The sequence below is a fragment of the Nyctereutes procyonoides genome, unplaced genomic scaffold (genome assembly GCF_905146905.1).
Source record: "Nyctereutes procyonoides isolate TBG_1078 unplaced genomic scaffold, NYPRO_anot_genome, whole genome shotgun sequence".
Lineage (NCBI taxonomy): Eukaryota > Metazoa > Chordata > Mammalia > Carnivora > Canidae > Nyctereutes > Nyctereutes procyonoides.
The window spans coordinates 18,915,134-18,937,634 of NW_026575139.1; the positions used below are offsets into that span (position 1 = coordinate 18,915,134).

Genomic DNA, 22,501 nt, shown 5'->3' on the forward strand with positions numbered 1-22,501 from the left:
AATAAATAAAAAATTTTTGAAAATGAGCCCAATCCCAGGTGGTATTTTATTCACATTGGATCTCTTAGCAGTCAGTAGTGTTTCTGAGTTTCCCTGGTGGCAAAAAGTTTTCCTAATTTAGTATTTTTGTCTCCTCTGTTTTAAAATTCCACCATGTAACAGGAAGAATGTAGCAATCAGCTTATATATCACCTAAAATCTTTTTTTTAATAATAAATTTATTTTTTATTGGTGTTCAGTTTGCCAACATACAGAATAACAACACCCAGTGCTCATCCCGTCAAGTGCCCCCCTCAGTGCCCGGCACCCATTCACCCCCACCCCTAAAATCTTTATAAAGATCCTCTCAGAGCAAAGGCTGATTCCATATATGTGCATTTTACAAGTGTATGTGTGTGCTTAGAATATGTTTGCAAATACATGCAGATAAATTGACTTGAAAGAGGAAAGTTCATTTCCAAAATTAAAAAAAAAAAATTATGGCACTATTTTCAGCATGAAGCTTCCTGTTCACTCATGGTGTTATGTGCTGACCTTCCTCCACAGACATGGATGGCAGTTTTGCAGCAAGGCCAAGGCTGAATTTGACCCATTATGCAGATGCTGCAGGATATGCATAATTACAAACAAAAAAATTTTCATTTCCGGAACATTTGTTCCACAGCCCAAGCAAAACACTAATATTCCCTTGTGCTTCAAATGTCTTCCCCAAAAGCTTGGGCTAAGGCCTTCCCATTGTATCTGGAGAAGCTCATTATCTGGGACCAGAGAAAGAGCCACTTGTTTGGGGGAAGACCAGAGATGATGTCAGCCATTTAAGAGGGAGGCAGGGGTGACAGCTGAGAGACTTAATCCTGAAGAAGGCTAGCCCAGTGGTTACTTTCTATGATACTTTTTATTCTGGTAACTGAGGGTGAATTGGTGGGTGGGAGTGGAATAAGAGCCCAACCATTTGGTGAATATGTAGCCAACGCGCATTGCATTTGGCATGCATATGTATTTCCCTGTTCAACAGAGGAGGTTTTATTTTCTTTTAATACCTTGAATTGTTCTCTGCTTTTAAGAGTAATTAATGACCTTTCCGGAATCCATCTCAGCCGGTGATGTACTGGAGGAAGGATTCTAACAACGCCCTTCTTCCTTGGGGCCTGATGCCCTCTGCCCCTGTCCACTGGGCACTGCTCTGCTCCCATCACTGTATCTCCTGCTGTTCCTGACAAGTTCATTTCTGCTCTTGCTGTTTCCTTAGCCCCTAACTCTTCCTCTACATGTTTACTCAGAGCTCTGCTCAAGCATCATTTCTACCTGCCCCAACCCCCTAGCTTTTTTCTGCATTAAATGTCTTTATAGCCCATGTTTTGACCTGAAATTAGGGTTATATATTTGTTTGCTTATAGTCTCTCTTCCCCACTAGAAGAGAGAGATGTTGTCTGTCTCATTTACTTTCTGCCCAGAATGTGGAACATGGAACTTAGTAGATACTCACTTAGTATTTGTTGGATTAATGAATGAATAATGAATGAATGAATGAAAGATGAGCTGTTAGGGAGAACTTGAGGCATGGCATCCTCAGTGAAATGGCTTTTTTTTTTTTTTTCCAAAAAATAGGCAAAGAAACTAGGCTAGCCTCTGCCCCACCATGCCCTTTGCTTAACAGCTATCATCAGTTTTGATTTCCCATTATTATACACACAGTGTGCACACACAAACGTTCATATGCATAGCACAGAGATACACATATGCACATAATATACACACATAGTATATGTGTATAACATGTGCTTACATATACATGTATAAGTAATATATGCATAACATATAATTATGATACATATACAAACATACATATTTCTCTCCCTGCCGGGAGCTGTCTTAAAAAAAGCACAATTAAAATTGTCTTATATTTTTGTCATATTTGAAGCTACCATTATGCCATCTGGGCAGGGGAGAGGATCTCTTGAAAATGATTTCTTCCAGTTATCTAAAAGGGACTTTAAAGCATTTTTATCAGAACCCTAATGTTTTCCTCTCCAGAATGTGCTAGCTCATCCAGGGGGGTCCTTGTGGCCTATCTTACCCTCAGCACAGGACACAAAACACAATAAACTGCCAAGCATGCATTAATTAACTAGTTCATTCATGCAAAAAATACTTAGGTGCTGGGAATGCAATTATGAGAAAATTGGCCATAGTCCCTGCCCTCCCTACACTGAGATTACCTAACGGTTGGGCAGTCTGTTGCTAGTGAAGCTTTCTGGGGCTTCCTCTGAACCAGTCCCGAGACAGCTGCTTGGTATTGCCAACTGTGAGCAAGCAGGGTAGCCACAAACAAAGAATGGAATTAGATCTATTTTAATGGATGAGCATGTTTACAGCATTGGAAAAATCATATAGCCATAGTGATTAGACATCAAAGTTAAATAAAGGATATGGCATCAATGCATATAAATATTTAAATTTTAGTCTATTTAAGATCTCAAAGAATAAAGAAAAATATTGTGTTTGTTGTATTAATTGTTTTAGGTGACAGCTTGTCAGTTTATTATTCATTCAACCAATGGTGCTTTGTGGTAGTCATTGTTCAGGGCACCTGGGATACAGTCGAATATTCCGGCCCCATGGGGCATACTTTCTACTGGAGAAGCCATACCAGAAACACAATAAAACTGTAGATACAGTGTGTTAGTGTGGTTTGGTTAGCAGGAAGGTGAGAAACATGAGGAAAAGAAAGAATGGAGTGAGGGAAGATGTGAAGTTTTACATAAGATCGGGAGTGAGTCTCTGAGTGTTAACTTTTGAGTGAAAACATGAGGGAAGTGAGGAGTGCTCCTTGCAGAAATTGGGGAAGGAGTTGTCCAGATGAAAGGAACTGCAAATGGCAAGCCTCTGAGGGGCTGCCGTGTCTGTGTTGGTGGTATCTGACTGGAGTGGAGTGACATGGGGAGAAGGAAAGGGGATGAGGCCTTAGGTCATGAAGACTTGAACCATGTAGGTGCTTGGAGGGCACAGGTAGGACCTTGGCTCTCACTCTGGATGGTGGGAAGCCATCGGAGGGTTTTGAGCAGAGACATGGTAAGGTCTGACTTTGATTTGAGCAGGTAATTGTGTGAAAGCTGTGTGGCTGCTCTGTTGAGAACAGACTGGGAGGAGCAGGACACTTGGGGAAACAGGGTGACCCAGTGGGAAGCCTTTGTAACCATCCAGAAGGAATGGTTGTTCCATGAAAGAGGGATATGCAAAAATGACCTCCAAAGGCCAAAGGAGCCCTAAGGCCTGAGAGAAAGGCCAACAGGTCCACCGTGACAGGAAACGGTTTATTAAAGGAACTTAGGAACAGAAGCATGTCTTGGGCAACTGCAGGTGTAGATCTCTGTGACCTCACTTCCCATAAGACCTCCTTTTGTAGCCCTATGAGTTTAGGGAGTAATGTGGGTAGGACCACCCCAGAGGGAATGTTTGAGAGTAGCTGCATGTCACAGTCATTTCTCCTGTGCTGATTGAGGACGTTTTGCTTCAAGGGTGAGGTTAGACAGGAAAGAATGTTGGGGGTTGGGGCTGTGCTTAAGAAGGCTTCAGGTCATCAGGCAGATATGTCCACAGATTTATCTGAGATGGCGTTAGTCTGGGTCATACAGCAGTGTCTTGAGTCAAGGTGGTAGCTTGGAGATGGTGGGAAGTGATTGGAGGTCATTTATCCATTGTATTACTGTTGGATATTTGCCTTGTTTCTACTTTTTGGCATTTAAGAACATGTTTCTATGAGCATCCCTCCTACCCCCCCTTTTTTTCCTGTGAGCATTCTTTTTTTTTTTTTTTTAAGATTTTATTTATTCTTGAGAGACACAGAGACAGAGAGAGGCAGAGATACAGGCAGAGGGAGAAGCAGGCTTCATGCAGGGAGCCTGTGGGACTCAATCTCGGGACTCCAGGATCACACCCTGGGCTGAAGGTGGCACTAAACTGCTGAGCCACCCAGGCTGCCCACCTGTGAGCATTCTAAACACCTGGTGACCAAGAGCTAGTGGTTTTCTTGTATAAGAGTCAGAAGGGACTTGCTGGACTGTAAGCTGTTTATCCTCAACTCGATCAGATAATACCAACCTATTTTCTAAGATGGTTCTAGTTTACTCTATCAGCCACATATAAGAGATATTGTGTCACCACTTCCTTGTTTACACTTGAGATTGTCATGCTTTTCTTTTTTCCTTTCCTTTTAATATTTTTTCTATTTTAGTCATGAAGAGGCATGGAGAAAGGGAAGGGGAAGAGTAATGATGTTTCATGCGGTTTTAATTTGTATTTTCCAGATTATTGACTTTTTTTGCCATTTGGATTTTTTTTTCTTTCATAAAAGTCCTATTTGGGTATATATTTTTTGGCATCTTTCCCTTTTTCTTGCTGACTTCTAGGAGTTCCTTGTGGATATGATATATGGCAGGATCTCCTACACATGGATGTAGAATAAAGTGGATGATCTTTTCACTCTCTTTATGGTTCCTTTTGTAAAAAGAAGTTCTTAATTACAGTGATAAAAATTTTGTTTGTTTTTATGCTTAGTGCTTTCTGTGTCTTGATAAAGGAAATCTTTCCCTACCCTGAAGTCATAAGCATATTTCGGTATGTGTCTTTTTTTTTTTAAGATTTATATATTTATTTGAGAGAGAACACACTTGAATGTGGGGGAGAGGGGCAGAGGGAGAGAGACAGAGAATCTTAAGCAGACTCCACACCAAGCTTGGAGCCTGACGCAAGGTTTGATTTCACTCATGACCCTGAGATCATGACCTGAGCCAAAAGCAAAAGTTGAACTTTAACCGACTGTGCCAACCAGGTTCCCCTAAAATATTGCTAGTGGAGCCTTTTATACTTTGATATTCAATCCACCTAGAATTGATTTTTCCATTTGGTGTTTTGTAGGAGTCTAATTTCATTTTTCTCTATATCATATTTTATTATTTCTATTATTGTATTCATTTTAACATATACTATTAAAATTCTACTTTGTTTATATCTAGACGGTGTGATTCTGCTTATTAATAGGAGGAAAATATGCAAGGATTTTGATTTAGAATGCAGTAAAATCTATAAACCAATTTGTGGAGAATTAACATCTTGACAACATTAACTTTTGTAAACCCTAATTATATCTCTCCATTTATTTTGATCTTCTGTACAATCTGTTAATAAACTTTATGAGTGTCTCCTCTGAGGACTTTTGTTACATTCATTACTATATGTGCTTGATATTTTTGTTGGTCTTATAAATACTATCTTGTTTTAATTTTCTATATATTTCTTGTTTTCATAAATGCAATTATTTTTATATATTTATTTTAAAAAACACAGGTACTGGACACCTGGGTGGCTCAATGGTTGAGTGTCTGCTTTTGGTTCAGGTTGTGATACCGGGGTCCTGGGATTGAGTCCCACATCTCCCCCATGGGGACCCTGCTCCTCCCGCTGCCTCTGTCCCTGCCTCTCTCTCTGTGTCTTTCATGAGTAAATGAATAAAATCTTTTTTAAAAACCTATACAAGTACTGTGCTAAAATTATTAATTTGGTAATTTATTAGGGTTTCCTGGTTATTTTCTGTACATAAAAACATCATCTGCAAAGATAAGTTTTGTTTTTTTTCACTCCTTTTTACTTCCTGCATTACTGTGTAGGTTTTGACCACAAATAGGATGTTGAGTAGAAGTGGGAGAAGTAGGCACCTGTCATCTTAATCAGGATCTCCAAGGGAAGGCTCTCCAGCATTGCACGATGTTTACCCTAGGGTTTTAGGATGAGCTCTACTAGGTTTAGGGAGCTTCTTCTGTTCCTAGTCTTCCAAAAGTTACTACCATGAATAAATACTAAAATGTATTCAGTGCTTTATCTATATGTATTATGATGATAATATGGTTTTTTTATTCCTTTAATGTGTTATTATGGTGAATTATATTAATTGTTTTAGTAATGTTAGCCCACACATTATCAACAAGGTGATAATACCTCCAATGAGGCTAAAAATAGTTTTGGGGGACAAAGAAATCTTACTCTTTTTATGTTTACAGTATAGTTATTTATACAGTAACATGGTAGATATACAATATATCTACTCTATTAAAATTTAAAAGGGAATTGATAAACTAGACCTCATCAAAATGGAAACTTTTGCTTTATAAAAGACCCTGTTAAGCGGATAAAGAAAGAACCTACAGACCAGGAGAAGATATTTATAAACCACATATCCAATAAAGTTGACCTGCATTTTGGAGAATATATGTATAAATCAGATATACTTTGTCAGGGTTTGATGTCAGGAAATGCTAACCTCACAAAACAAGGTGATGAGTGGTCTCTCTTTTTCGTACTCCGAAAGATCGAAATTTTTTTTTTTCTTGAAAGTTTGATAGAACTTTCAGTAAAACCACCGGACCTGACATTTCCTTATGACAGTTTAAGGATTGATTCACTTTACTTGATGATTATTGGACAAGTTAGATTTTTAACTTTCTTCTTGAATCAGTTTCGAAGTTATAATTTCCTAGAACTTCTACAGTTTAATCTTTTTTCAAATGTATTGGTGTAAAGACTTTCATTATTTCTCCTCATTGCCTTCTAAATGTATATGGCATTTGTAATTATGTACCTTTTTTTCATTAGTGCTTTTTTTCTTGATTTTTCTTGACAATTTTTCAATTCTATTACAAAGTCATCTTAAAGAATTTTTTAATCTATGTACTTTTTAATTTTAATAACTTCTGCTTTTATGTTTATTATTTCCTTTCTAATATTCTTTATTTTGCAGCTCCTTTTATAACTTGGTAAGTTGGAAGCTTATTGCATTAAATTTCAGTTCTTTTTTAATATAAGCAATACCACTGTCCCTGATGGTACTGCTTACTTGCATTCTTAAAGTTTTCACATATAGTATTTTCATTATTGTTTGGTTATGAATATTTTCTAATATTCATTAATTTTTCTTCTTTGACCAACAGATCATTTGAAAGTATGTTTCTTAGTTTCTAAATTTTTCGAATTGTCTTCTATCTAGTTTATTTTTTTATTTTTAATTTTTTTTGTCTTCTATCTAGTTTAGATAAATAGATGCTAGTTATATCTAGGTAAGTGGTTTGGATGACTAGAGACTTCATTGTATTGTGATCAGTGTTCATGGTCTGTTTGACACTTGTTTTTGTTATTTGTTAAAACCTGCTTTTTGGGCAGCCTGGGTGGCTCAGCAGTTTAGCGCCTCCTTCAGCCCAGGGCCTGATCCTTAGAGGCCTGGGATCGAGTCCCACATCAGGCTCCCTGCATGAAGCCTGCTTCTCCCTCTGCCTGTGTCTCTGCCTCTCTCTCTCTCTCTCTCTCTCTCTCTCTCTCTTTGTCTCATGAATAAATGAATAAAATCTTAAAAAAAAAACACCTGCTTTATATCATAGCATGTGGTCAATTGCCATAAGAGTTCTAGATGTGGGTTATGAAGAATATGTATTCTTCATCTGTTGGTCCATGTATGACCATTAGATCAGCTTGTGCATTTGTAGTTTATATCTTGTTTCCTTGCTGATTTTTCTCCCTGCTTGATCTATCAATTAGAGAGAGGTGTATTTTAAAACCTCCCATTATGGTGAACATTTCTTGCTTTCTGAAGTTCTGTCAGCTTTTATATTAATAATTGTGAGACTAAGTTATTAAATATATGCCAATTTAGAATTATTATAATATATTTCTGATGAATTAAAATATGTAATTTTGTTGTGATCCTTCCTAGTTAGTGCTTTTTGCTTTAAAGTCTATAGGCTGGGCAGCCCAGGTGGCTCAGTGGTTTGGCGCCGCCTTCAGCCCAGGGCCTGATCCTGGAGACCAGGGATCGAGTCCTGCATCAGGCTCCCTGCATGGAGCCTGCTTCTTCCATTGCCTGTGTCTCTGCCTCTCTCTCTCTCTCTCTCTCTCTCTCTCTCCCTCTGTCATGAATAAATAAATAAAATCTTTTAAAAAAATAAAGTCTATAGGCTACAATATATCAGGTTTCTTTTCATTAATATTTTGTCTTGTATAGCTTTCTCATCCCTTTACTTTCATCTTTGACAAATCCTTGTATTTTACATTTGGCTTTTATGAACAGCATGTTGGATTTCATTTGTTTATTATAGGTTGATAGTCTTTTACCTTTAACTGGAACTTTTAGTCCATTTACATTTATTATCAAGGACTGATACAGTTTATTTCTATAATCTTATGTTTCTTTTTCTCATTTTTCTTTCCTTTAGATTAACTGTAGTTTTTGTTTGTCTAAATTATTTTTATTATTCCCTTGATCTCTGAAGATCTTCTCACTGAGTATATAATCCTATTTAACAGTTATATTTTCTGTTAGCTCATTGGAGTGTTCATTTGGCTTCTCTTATTGAGAAGGTGGTACTCAGTCTAATAATCATTCCTTTGAAATTAATCTTACTTAAGGTCTTCTGTCTTTGGTTTTGTATAGTTTTGATGTCTACTTGGACAGTTATTTTTGGTTACCCTGCTTGAGATACCATGGGATTTCTAATCTGACAAACAAAATCTTTCATAAATCTGGGAAATTCTCAGCCAGCGTTTTTTTTTTTTTTGTTTGTTTGTTTTTATTTTGTTTTAAATACTGCCTCTCAGTCTCTCACTTTTCTCCTTGGGAACTCAGGTTATAAATACCTACAAGACCTTCCCACTCTGTCTCCAATGTGTTTTTTTTCCAATGTGTTTTAAAGATTTTATTTTTAAGTAAGCTCTACACTAGCATGGGGTTCAAACTTTACAACCCTGAGATTAAGAGTTGTATGTCGGGATCCCTGGGTGGCGCAGTGGTTTGGCGCCTGCCTTTGGCCCAGGGCGTGATCCTGGAGACTCGGGATCGAATCCCACGTGGGGCTCCCGGTGCATGGAGCCTGCTTCTCCCTCTGCCTGTGTCTCTGCCTCTCTCTCTCTCTCTGTGTCTCTCATGAATAAATAAATAAATAAAATCTTTAAAAAAAAAAAAAAGAGTTGCATGTCTATGGATTGAGGCAGCCAGGGACTGCTCCCATGTGTTTTAATCTATCTTTCATGGTTTTATCTTTGTTTTTCTATGCTGTCTGGACAATTTTATATTTACAGTAAGTAGTATGTTTCTTCTCAGAAGCTGATTTTGGTCTATGTGTTCTTTTCTAATATTTTCATTTTTCTTTCTTCTTTTCTTGTTTCCACAAACATAGTAAACAACTTACATTTTCTGCTTAATAATTCTAGTGTCTGAATTCTTTGCAGGTCTGATTCTGTTTGCTCCCCTGCTAGCCTTCCTGGCTATCTGGTTTGTGATTATGGCAACTTAATTTCTTATATATTTCATGATTTATTTTATTTATTTATTTGTTTGTTTGTTTATTTTTACCATGTGGAACTGAGGAACATTCTATCTGGGAAGGCTGGCTTTGAGGTATCTTCCTCCAGAAAGGATTAGTATTTGCTTTTCCCAGGTCCCGGGGGCCACTACCAACCTAGAAATACTTCAGCTGTGTTCTCAGACTGGAAAGTTTTCAGACCACACAAGTAGTTTTAGCTGTAAGCCCCTATGTGGGACACCTTACAGTTATAAATTCTCAGGAGATTTCTTTTCTTTGCTCTGTACCCAGGCTTAAGGCAGACAATTTTCTTTGCTATCCTTAGCTTAGGGGTGGGGTTTATTCCTAATTTACCTTTTAAGTGATCCCTTTGGATATTCAGGCTTCACGCATCACATGTTCTGTTAGATTTCCCATCTTGAGGTAGCCCTAGGTTTCCCTCCCCCTTTTGCCTTTTTCACAAGACATTTAAAAACCTCAAACTCAAGAGTCTTCCTGGTTTGCTCAAAAGCCTCAGAGTCTGAAAATCAGGTTGTGTGCTCTGTTTACCATTCTGGGTTCCAACTTGAACTTGGTCTCTGATAATTCTTTACTTTCTTGCTCACCCTGGAATGTATTTTAAATAATGTTATTACATTTTACCTAATATTTTAATTTTGTTTTCCCAGTGTTTGAAGTGTCTAATCCATTATACTGTAGGTAATAGCAGTCCTATAAAAAGGCTTTACAAATTCAGCTTTGCTTTTGGCTTTTTGGTGGTTTATTTTACTTTTTTCTTCTTTAGCCTTTTGAGTTTTATAGGTACCAGTTTAGTCTTCACTGTCTATACTTACCATAGAGTGTTATGAGTGATTTCTAGTGCTTCTATTGACATTACCAGTAAATATTTGTTGAGCATCTATTTACACCAAGCATTATTCTAGGAATGGGGGTGCACAGAAGTCAACAAAATGGACCGAAATCCCTGCCTTCCTCCAAGGGGCTTGAATTCTAGTGGGGATATATAGTACATTATGTAGCAATAATGCTAAGGAGAAATGAAGCAGAGGAGGAACTTTGCATCTTTGGAGAGAACAGCCTCAGGATACCTTACTGAAAGGGTAACGTTTTTAACTAAAACAGCAGGGGTGAGCTGTGAGCACTCTAGAAAGAGAAGACCTGTATGTCTTATCAATTTCTAAGAGAATACAGAATGAAAATTTTCTGTGGTTTCATATTTGTTCCATGTCACATATATTGCTTATTCTTTTCCCTTAATTTTCTTTTAACCCAAATTTTGCTAAAGCCAACTCTACAATTTTGGTTCTCCAGCTAGGAGAACTAACACTTTTTTTTTTTTTTTAAAGAGTCCACCTATTTTATTTATTTCTGAGGGAAGGAAGAGGAGCAGAGAGAGAAGGACAAGCAGACTCTGTGCCTAGCAGGGGGCCCAACATGGCTGGATCCCAGGGCCCTGAGATCATGACCTGGGCAGCAATTGAACACTCAACTGATGAGCCACCCAGGCACCCCCGAGAACTGACCCTTCTTGAACAAGCTACTTAACCTCCAGTGTCAGTTTTCCCTTGTGTCAAATAAGACCACTGCCTGTCTCTTAGGATTAATGGTGAAATGAGGTAACATTTGTAAAAGTGTTTGAATTTCATGAGGACTCAAGAAATGCTAGTTCTTTCTCTTCTATTCTTCCTTCCCTATCCACACTCCTTTCAGCACTTGTTTTTAGTACTTCTCAATAAATTTGCAATAAGCTCCTTATGCAACACCATGGAGAAACCATGTGGCAGGTTATTAACTAAAGACAAATGAGGAACATTAGAAAACTTCATTTAAAAAAAGAAACTTTCCAAAGTGGTTTCGAAAGGCTGAGTTTGATGGTCAGGGTTCAGGAGAGAAAGTCACGGCCTGTGCATTTTCCCCTGGAAGTTCTTATTTACTGTATCCTAGATCAGCAGCCCCAGGAAATCTCAATTTGTGTATGTAGCGGCCCACAGAATCTCCATTTATAGTCAACTCAAGCAGGGGGCAAGTCACATTCCTAGGCAAACATTTATATACTCACCTATACCCTCTTTCTGATTTTGCAGTGTAATTTGATGACTTTTCTTGTGATTGTTGGCATGCCACTAAAAATGGAGGCAGGGTAAGGGTGAAACTGTAGGATTCATGAAGTTTTGGTTTGGATGAAGTGGAAATCGCAGTTTAGAAATAGAAGTAGAGCTGAAAATCACTACTTTTCGTTAGATTTTCTTCCATTTGAGTGTCGTGAAACCCCCTTTTTTGTGGCACTGGTTTTAATACTGACTCCCCGTGAGCTCTCAGTGATTTTTCCCTGTCTGTCGTAAGTGATATTTCCATCATTTCCTTGCCTTGCATGGCTGTTGAGATTTCATAGGATCTGAGCACCATCAAGATAAGACAAGCGCTAAAGATAAAGAGAGCACAACTATTTATATGACATGCTTTTGTTTTTGGTCTGTCCCCAGCCCTGTCACTGACCATGCCCTGCTGGACGTGCCCTTCCTTCGACTCCCTGAGGAGATGCCCTCTGACCTCTGAGAGCAGCTGGACCACACATTCTGAAGACACCAGTAGTCCTAGTTTTGATCCCTCATACACAGACCTGCAGCTCATCAGTACTGAGGAGCAGATGAGTGGAAAGGCTTCCCAGGCTGACTCAACCGGTAAGATGGAACCCAGAAAGCTTTGCATATCACTTTTGGTGACCTATTGCGACTCTTTTTTTTTTTTTATTTTTTTTTTATTTATGATAGGCACACAGTGAGAGAGAGAGAGGCAGAGACATAGGCAGAGGGAGAAGCAGGCTCCTTGCACCGGGAGCCCGATGTGGGATTCGATCCCGGGTCTCCAGGATCGCGCCCTGGGCCAAAGGCAGGTGCCAAACCACTGCGCCACCCAGGGATCCTCTGTTGCAACTCTTAAAATCTCTGCTGCCAGCTTTGTTCACAGAATGAGTTCAGGTGTGGTAGTCAAAAATTAGAATATAGAGTGGTTCAAAATTGCGTTAGGAAAGAACATGTAAAAAAAAAAGGAAAGAACACGTACACAGATGGACGGGTTGGTTGGCAGGGTGTTAATATTGGGAAACCATTTGATATTATATCTTAATGTGCTGTTTTTTATTCAGTACAAATACTGTTCCTTGTCAATTTGCTTTCTCCTTGGATGACTGAACTATACATAATACGCACAAGGCTGAATCTTTCATTCACTTACCTGTGCACCTTCCCTTTTTAGCAAGAGGGAGGTAGATTTAAGCAAAGAAAAAGCAAATGTTATATGAAGCAGAATGAGAGTCAGGACTCAGCCACTGTGTCCAGACTACAGATCTTTTGGCAGTTATGTTTATTCTGTTGTGCTTGATTCGAGCTATGTGTCAGTCTGAAACATCCCCTGATCTCCTTCATTAAATTTTTAGTATGTGTAAGAAGGAGGCTGCCTGGCTTTGCACGTAGACTACGGGCCTCTAACAAGCACTGTATGGGGTTAGATTTAGGATGGCATTGGATAGTGTGTTCTTGGGGTTTTGTTTATTTGGCCCAAAAGATTATTTTCCTTTGAAAGTGATAGAGTTACAGATAATTGCTCTGTGGATGAATGTGCCAGGTGTGTCCAGAAATATTTGTTTTTCTTTCTCAAAAACATTGTTTAGGAATTTGTCTCGGGATCGTTTTTCATATTTGGGTAACATTTGCTGTTTTGTTGTGTGTTATTGGAGGGGTCTATGCATAGAGAAGAGGATTTCTTGCAGAGTAACAGGTTCAGACAGGATTTGGGTTGGTATTTGATAATACTGCAAAGAATCTTAGTTTATCACAGTCTCTCTTCACAAGCCTCAGTTCCTTATAGCATTTTGTTTTCACACACTCTCCATTCTGGTTACTTTCTGTGGCTTATGATCATGGTCAGTGGCTGAAATGTGCCCCTACAATCCCATCTCCACTGTGGGGAGCATTTCATGGTGGGAGGGCACCATCAGAAGCCGAGGCAGTTAGGAATGGACACTGTACTCACCCTCTTCTTCCCTCTCCTCATTCTCAAGCACCTTTCCCGGCCCTTCCATGGGGGATGCATGTAACACACTGGTTAGGAGCATGCAGACTCGGGTTAGACTGCTCAGATCCTCTTTCTTCCATTTAGCTATGTGACTTTGGGCAAGATCCTTAATATCTTTGTAACTCAGTTTTCTCACCTGGGAAGTGGAGATAACAACCTATCAAGTTGTTGTCAGTTCTAAGTGAGGCAGTTTATGTAGAACAACTTACACGATGCCAGACACAGGATCTGCGTGGTTGTGGTTTCTTCTCTCTCCCGCCCTGGGGTTCATATTGCTTGAGAGAGTTGTAGGTGGGCTCCTCACTGTGAAAAAGTCAGGATCTCTAGGCTCAGCCTTTTTTTTCCCCATGACCTCTCTACTTAGATGAAAATTGCTCCAATTCCTAGAGGTTCCAGTGATGAACATCAGAGTCCTACTCTGAGCTGGACATGGTTAATCTGTCTCCAATGCTTATAATTGTTTTCAGTAATTTCCTGAAGCCATACTAACAGTATTACATTTCCCAGTGAGTAAATCTCTTCCCTCATTGTTTTTGGTCAGAGTCCTGACAGGAGGCAAATGGCATCTTCAAAAAGGTTTATCAGAAGAGGGTTTAATGAAAGGACTACTTACAGAGGCAGCACGAGCTAGAATCATGGAAGAGGCACTGCCTGACAGGTGCTGTGGCTATAGGAAAGATAGAAATTTGGTAAAGTGGGGAGTGAGGGGAGAATGAGTGCCCAGATCTTGTGCTAGTGTTTCCCACTGGCAGATCCCAGCTGACAGTCAAAGGACACAGGGCCCTGGTAAGGCAACCCACTGAGGTCAGCCCACAGGCCATAGAGCTGGTGGAGAAGAAGGAGAGAATGGATTTGGGGTGAGGGTAGGGATGAAGCAAATGGAGAATAGCCAACACACTTTCGTCTCCACCAGGACCTCAATGGCCTGTAGCCCAGGGTATCTCTGGAGAAGCAGAGGTAAGACTAGGACTGTGGAACAATGAATGATGCTTGTAGTTCTCTCCTTCAGTAGGACACAGTTCTATAGCTACGGGAGGCTAGAGGTGTGGCCTTTTGGCAACCGTCCTTTTTTACAGAAGTGATAATAATCGCAGCCAGCACTTTCTGAGTGTGTGCTATGTGCCAGTAAATGATGTGTATCATCTCTGGCCTTTACAACAATCCTGTATGACAGATGTCTCTCTCCCCATCTCCTAGTTGATCCTGCCTGGAAGGTTAAGATGCTTGTCTCAGACAATATCAGTAGAAATGGATGAATGTGGATTTCAAACAAAGTTCCAAAGCCTTTTTTCATGATTCCCAAACCTGGAGGTGCCCCCAGAGTCATCATGTTTATCATTTTCCTGCCTTCCCTTCCAGACCTTCTGTACAGTTAGGTGTAGAGGATGCATATAATTATATACACATATTTTGCCACCGAGTTTATGTTTTTTAAAGATTTATTTATTTATTTTGAGAGAGAAAGCATGCATACACGAGAGGCAGAGGGAGAGAATCTTCAGGCAGACTCCCTGCTGAGTGTGGAGCCTGACTCACGACCCATGAGATCATGACCTGAGCTGAAGCCAAGAGGCAGATGCTTAACTGACAGAGCCACCCAGACACCCCGACCATGGGGTTCATTTTTGACATAAATAGAATCAAAAGGTTTTTAAATAAGGTATATTATAAGTGGAATATGAGGAATAAGTTCATGTTTAGCAGATACGAATGCTTCTAGAGGACTCCTGTGTGCCTACAGTATTGTGTGATGTAAACAAGTTTCTGGACACTCCACTCTGTAAAGAAAACTCCTCATTTTTAAGTAATCAGACAAAGGCCCAGGTTGGCCCAGAGGAATGCCTCCATCTCCTTCCCACCTCACCTCCACCCACTCTTCCAGGCCTGGAAGTGGCAAGTGGCATGCCTTGGGGCCCTGCAAAAATGAGAGTGAGGTGAGTGGCCCAGGCTGTGTGAACAGTGTCTGGATGCAGCTTCAGATACTGAAATGCCATGAGCCTCTTTCTGAACATCTTGACTATGTAGTTAAGGCAGAATTCTGGCTTTGAAAAGTCTCTAACTCATCCTGGACAAGGAAAAAAAAAAAAAAAGCTTAGGAAAATGATCAATTATTTCTAAACTTGTGGCCTTTATTTTTTATTTCAGTAGTTGGGAATTTATAAATGCTTTCATTTGCGCTACTGAGAGCTTCAAAGCAATCTAGACACCCTTGAAAGCAGCCCAGTTAGGTGGCTGCCTGTCTACCACCTGGCACCAGGCTGTGCCAGTGGCCAACCTCCTGGAAGGGTCTGCCTGGAGGCTGGATGGTTCAGTCAGGCTAAACTAAATCCTCATGAGGGTATGAGGCGGAGTCTGGTCTGTCTCTCTCTCTCTGGGCATGTCCTTTCCCTGGGGCCACCATTCCTCATCTGTGAACTGGGGCTGAGTACCCCTCCCAGACTGGGCGACAGGATGTGTGTGAGGGTGCTTCATGCAGTGCAAAGTGTGGCAGGAATTTTTAAAAAATCCTAATTTGATAGCTCTGGGCCTCATTTCCCTTTGACATGGGAAATAAGGATAATCACTGGGCCAAAGAGGACGCTAAACCATACACCTGAGAAGGGTTTTACGTTTTTTGGAAGCAAGCCATGGGGACACGCAGAGAGGTGCTGCGGGAAAAGTTCAGTGTGGGTGCTTTGTGTAGTTAAGGGCTTGAGGGGCCTGGGGAGGAGCTGCCTCAGGGAGACTTTTGGTGTTTATCTCCCCCCTACCCCATACCTTTTAGCCTTGCAGAGGGAGGTGGAAGGTGAAGAATGGCAGCCTTCATCAGGAGCTCCAGCTGGCCTGGGCTTTCCCTGGAGGCACGCTGTGGGATCATGTGGCTGGGGCAGAAGCTGTGATTCACCGCCTGCGTGCAGAGCGTTATGGGGGCCCGGGCCCAGCCTGTTTACCTTGGCCTCGTTGCTCTGCGCTGGGCTGCGGCAAGCCGCAGACTCCTCCCTGTCATCTGCAGCAGGACTTCTGCAGGGATTTGGCAATCCTGATCCCCAGCATATTTGTGGGAGGGAAGGACTCTGTGATCATCCCACACTTTCTTCTCCTTTTCTCACCAAGGGAGTAAATTAGGAGGAGGAAGGCAAACAAATCCCCTCACCCTGGTCACATCACAGATGGTATGGGGCAGTGCTGGAGAGCCTGTTGATATTTGCTCTGGGATTCAGCTCTCCAGAGCACATGGCAGGAGAACTGGGAACAGGCAAGATATTTAATAACACGTGTTTCCTCTCTCATCCCTTCCTCCCCTAGGGGCCCCCTTTCCCTGAACGACAGGCATCCCCTGTCATCTTCACCAGACAGCATAGCTCTGTAACACCACTAGTTTTACATGGGATGATAAACAGGAAGAGTATTGAGGGAGTAAAAATAAGCCTCTGAAAGTCCATGGAAGCAGGAAAGAGAAAACACAGAAATGTTTGCAGGAGCACAAGCTGTTGTTAAGTGGTGGGCTTCCATTTTGGTTTTCTTTTACATACAAGATAAGTGGAGAGTTTAAGCGTAGGATTAACATGCTCAGGCATACGTGTACACCGAGGAATGTCAAGCCTGGGTGAAGCACATAGCAGGTGTTTAATAATTGTTTGTTGAATGGATTCTTGAATGAAAGGAGTGAGACTGCAGGGGGTGGGGGAGAGTCATGTGCATTCCAGATATCTGAGTCCCATTTGGGTTGTTTGTTTGTTTTTTTAAGATTTTATTTATTTATTCACAAGAGACACAGAGAGGGAGGCCGAGACAGGCAGAGGGAAAAGCAGGCTCCCTGCAGGGATCCGGAGACAGGACTTGATTCCAGCACCCCGGGATCATGACCTGAGCCAAAGGCAGATGCTCAACCACTGAGCCATCCAAGTATTCCCCCGCAAAATGGGTTTAAGAGCCCAGCCTTTTCCCCAAGTGTATCCCATTTAGCAGTTCAAGAAAAACCAAGATGCCAGGGACCAATATGTTAGGTCATGCTGTGCCCCCTCTGTGGGAGATTCATAGTGAGTGTTAGATTATTAAAGACTTCAGAAAGTTCCGAAATTGGTGTGCCTGGGTGGCTCAGTCACTTAAGTGTCTGGCTTCAGCTCAGGTCATGATCGCAGGGTCTTGGAATCAAGCTTCCACATCAGGCTCCCTGCTCACTGGGAAGTCTTCTTCTTTCTCTTAATCTCCTTCTGTGATCTCTTGCTCTCTCTCAAAGAAATAAAATCTTTAGAAAAAAAAAAGAAAGAAAAAAAGTTCTGAAATTGTATGTAGGTATGTGTATGAATCATTCCTATGTATGCATAAATACACATAATTTTTGTGTGTACATATACACATGTATATTTATGTACATATGAAAATACTTTAGCCTTCCATTAGCCCATACTACCTACCTACCTGGTCGGATCTCAATGTTCAGAAACACATACATAAACTGACAAATTTGACTTGGGAGTTCATGCCATTGCTAAAGTGTTGGGAAACCAGAGAAACCAGAAAAAAAAAAATTCGTTGAATTGGCCCAGATTTACAAAGTTAGCCTTGTTGTGTCTCATGCTCTGCTACAACTCTTGTCCTTTTTTTTTTTTTTTTTAAATTCTAGGTTGAGCAGACTACATTTTTTTAAATTCTAGGTTCAGCAGACTACATTTTGTCAGACTTTCTTTGTACTTAAACTCTCGTGGGCTTTAAAACAAATGTAGACCATATGTTCTTGATTCATTTACATTTAACTGATCACCGTAGAATTTTGCCACAGGAGTAGGATATCCCCAGGGATTTTGGACTCTTTTTATTTATTTATTTTTTCCCCTCAGAAACAAGTGTTTATAGTAGGTAGAAAATGATGGACAATTTTTGGGGCAAGAACTTTTTCAATGCTCAGGAAGTTTCTCTGGTCGTTGTTAGTTAATGACGGCGGGGGAGCATCATCAGGGCTGCATGACTATAAGATGTGACATGTTTCTCTATTGTTGGTTTTGTCTTGGTCCTCTGCAGCGGGTAGAGCACCAGACAGGAATCAGGGGCCCAGATTCCCAGTAAACGGTAATTATCATTGTGCATGATGGGGTCATAGTGGGGGGCTCTTGTTCTCAAGACACATGCATAGTTCATGACTTTTTTTTTTTACTTTGAATATATTTTCTTGGAAGACAAGAATAAAGTGAATCTGTTTATAAAATTCTTTTGCCTAGCTACAAATTTCAGCAGTAGTCATCATCTTGCTACACAGTAGTCCCCTTCTCAAAATCAAAGAACAGTAGAACATTTTTAAAGGAACACATTATATCCTTTTCCTCTTTCATTAATATATATAAATCTGGCCTCATTTCTGTCCTTAGGGAGCTTCAGGATCCTTAATACTCTTATCTCCATTAAGTTGTGCATTTTGGAATTTAATCAGTGCTAAAAAACAAACAAAACCTCCAATGACTAGTTTCTTTGAAAGTGTCTCCAGAGAGGTTCAGAAGTTTCTCAGAAACACAAATGTTTATTGAGTAAAGCTGGTACTTTACCAGTTGTTATGAATACAAAAATGAGTAAGTTATATGATAACTGCCTACAAAGAACTGGTAATCTGCAAACAGATTTTTTGCCATTAAAAGGATTTTCACACGAGGGTGCCTGGATGGCTCAGTCAGTTAAGTGTTGGACTCTTGGTTTCAGCTTGGGTTGTGATCTCAGGGTCATGAGATCGAGCCCTGAGTTGGGATCTTTGCTCAGCCTGGAGTCTGCTTGAGATTCTTTGCCTGCCCTTCTCCCTCTATACCTTCCCCAGCTTGTGCTCTCTCTCTCTCTCTCTCTCAAATAATTTTTTAAAAAAAGATTTTTGTATATAATTTTAAAAATAGTTTCTATTTATAGAATATTATGTGCCAGGAATGTGCTACACACACACACACACACACACCATCTCATTTAATCTTCACAATCAAAAGTAGATATTGCTACCCCCACTTTATGGATGCAGAAATAATAGCTAAAGAGGTTAAATGGCTTGGCTAAAGCCATGCAACTTAAAAGGTTAGTGTTGGGCTTCATTCCAGCTCTCCCTTCTCTGCTCACCCACCTTGTGCCCGGAACCATGTGAGGTGGTGTTTATGACCTAGGAAGCTGTGCAAAGGCATTACAGAGAGCCCTCTGCAGACTGACTCCTGCCTCTTATGTGCTCCCAGGAGCTGAGTACGAACCTGCCCTGTCCACTCATCTTGTGGGCCAGGAATGACTTGTTCAGGGTCCCACCTGACCAACGCCTTCTTGGAAGCAGGAACCACATCATGATCATGTTAGATTCCCAGCACGCTGCCTGGCACATTGAAATTCTACAGTGGATCTTTGTGGAAGAAGTGAACTATCCTGGTATAGAGCTGCAAGACCGTTCTTCCCAAAGCTGTTCTCTGGTTACTGAGGCCGAAGTATGTTTGCTGATTGAAAGGTGACTTCATGGTGGAAAGGAATGAAAAGAGAATAAGTAGGAACAGCTAGTGTGGAAGGACACCTCTTCTCCTGTGTTTTCAGATGTTAGGCAACTCTCCACTTATCTCATTTTGTTTTTCCTGTTCTGTTTAGGGGATTACTATAACCTTTTGGATGTTTTTTAAAAATTGATGTGCATGGATGTGCGTGGGTATGGTGAGGGGCGCTCCCTAAGTTGGGGGTCTCAGATTCTCACCTACTGTATGCTTTCTGCATGTCCCTTCCCTAGTTAGCCCCCTCAGACACTGCAAAGATGGTGAGATGGGGAAGGCTTTTCTGTAGTAGCAAAATAGGTTCTTGGACTGTTAAACTGTGTGGAGCAAAATCTGAGAAAGAGAGGTAGCGTTTAGATGCTGTGTTCCAAGGGGAGTCTGGGGGCTCAGTCAGTTGAGTCTGTTTTCAGCTCAGGTCATAATCCCAGGGTCCTGGGATGGAGCCCAGGTGCTCTGCTCAGTGGGGAGTCTGGCTCTCGCTCTCCCTCTGCCCCTGCCCCCACTCATGCACACACGCACACACTCTCATTCTCTCTCTCTCTCAAATAAAATCTTTAAAAAAAGATGCTATGTTCTAAACAGGGATTCTAAACTAGATAGATATTGTGGGACTACTTAATTAAAAACTTGTGGCCTCCAACCAGAGATTCTGCAAGTCCCTTGTAGACTTGCTAAAGCACTAATCCTAAAGATGAGGTGACAGCTGAAATGCTTTTTATTGATTACCTTCTGTGGTGTTCTTTTTGGTCTTATGATCCTCCTTTTATAGATGAGGACACCAATCCCCAGAACTACATGTTAGTTAAGTGACAAAATTGAGATTGACACCCAGGCTTGTCAACATTCTATAGCTCTGCCTCTCTCATGGCTGAGCTCACTGGAAGAAGTACTTCATTCACGTCAACCAGTCCTATAGGGCAGAGTTTAAGATGTTGTGTTTCTTCAGTTCCAAACAGGTGATCAAAACTGGATCTTTGCAACCATGTAGGATCCAGAGGGTCCATGAATTTGGATGATAGGTCTTTATTGTCTCTCACCTCTAGGGAAGTTAGTGAAATGAGCATTTCCATCAATTATGGATGCAGGAAACAAACCGCAGTGGTATTAGCAATACCTCCCACTTAATCATCAACAGAAATCACAAGTGTTTCCATAGTACATTTAAGTTGCGACAGATATCACAAAGGATTGCTTATTTCATTGTTCCTTGGAAAGCATGGTAGGTATTAGTTGTATTACTGGTAGGGTTAACATGTTGCAGTAATCTAGGTAACATATCTGGTGGCCTGGACTAGGGCACTGGATTAGGGTAGAGGAAATGGAACAAATGCAAAAGACATTGAATATTTAGAACAGATGGAAGGAATCCCAGTCATGCTGTTTCCCCTATTATGCTACACAATGTTCCATTTCTATGTCTTTACTTACTCTTGCTTTTTACTCTGAATAACTCCTTTTTTCCCCAGCATATGACAAAATCCTACTGATTGTTTAAGATGAAATTCATGTGAGGTTTTCTCATGTGAAGTCCTTACTTTGTATCTTGTATGGTCCTAAAGCCTGGGCATTGCCGAGTGAACTACCCGGAGTGAGTTCTGTCCTGAGCTTTACTCCAGGCCATGGTCCCTGTTCCACCTCTTCTTTCTGGTCTTAGTGGTGTGGTTCTTTCATCTCCTGACCAAATTCAGGTCCTTGAGGCCAACAATGACATTTTCATTCTTGGATTGTCCCAACAGTCTGGCCTCCAGCACAAATGCCTGGAACATCCACCTGGAGGTGTGCAGGGGATGCTTTTAATCACATCTCTCTTTGCTATGTTGCATCTGCATGATATGCTTGCCTCTGACCTCAGAAAAAAAGAAAGGATGTTATTATCTACCACTTTAAGTAGCTTTCCAGGTGAGGGATAAACATCACTGATTTAAAGTGCTTGTGTTGGCAGCCCAGGTGGCTCAGTGGTTTAGCGACGCCTTCCGTCCAGGGCGTGATCCTGGAATCCCGGGGTCGAGTCCCATGTCAGGCTCCCTCTGCCTGTGTCTCTTCCTCTCTCTCTCTCTCTCTCTCTCTCTCTCTCTCTCTCTCTCTCTCTCTCTCTTTCTCTGTGTCTCTCCTGAATAAATAAATAAAATCTTAAAAAAAATAAATGGAGTGCTTGTGCAAATCACTCGACAGGCTTTGGAAAGAATTATGAGCTATGCTTTTATCAGGTAATAAAACTCGAGCACAGCGAAGTATCAGTGGACACAAAGTGCTCAGACCATGGAGGCTGGTATGCCATGCCCTTTTCAAGTGTTCACTGTCATTAATCCTGAAGCTTTCTAATAGATGTCTTTGTATTTGTCTAGGCTTGTAATAACTGGTTTCTTTATCACAGACCTTAACAGAAGAAATTTAAGAGATTACTTAATAAAATTTCTTCATTTTATGGGGGAGAAAGCCAAGGCCTAAGTATTAGCAGCAGGCCTTATAATTCCTTGTCCCTCACCCACCATTTGAATTATTATTTTTAAAAGATATTTATTTATTTTAGGGAGTGAGCGGGTTGGGAGGTGGAGACAGAGGGAGGGAGAGAGAGAACCCCAAGCAGACTCTTCTTTGAGCGCAGAGGAC

At 40.8% G+C, this 22,501-nt stretch overlaps 1 protein-coding gene across 7 annotated transcripts in view; it reads left to right on the forward strand.

Annotated features, from left to right (window-relative positions):
- STON2 (stonin 2) overlaps positions 1-22,501 on the forward strand; it is a 145,539-nt gene that overhangs the window by 40,279 nt on the left and 82,759 nt on the right. For all 7 annotated transcript variants that reach the window (XM_055303652.1, XM_055303650.1, XM_055303649.1 and 4 more), the window contains one exon: positions 11,828-12,025. In XM_055303652.1, coding sequence (XP_055159627.1) covers positions 11,828-12,025 — 198 coding nt within the window. The remainder of the gene's footprint in view (positions 1-11,827; positions 12,026-22,501) is intronic.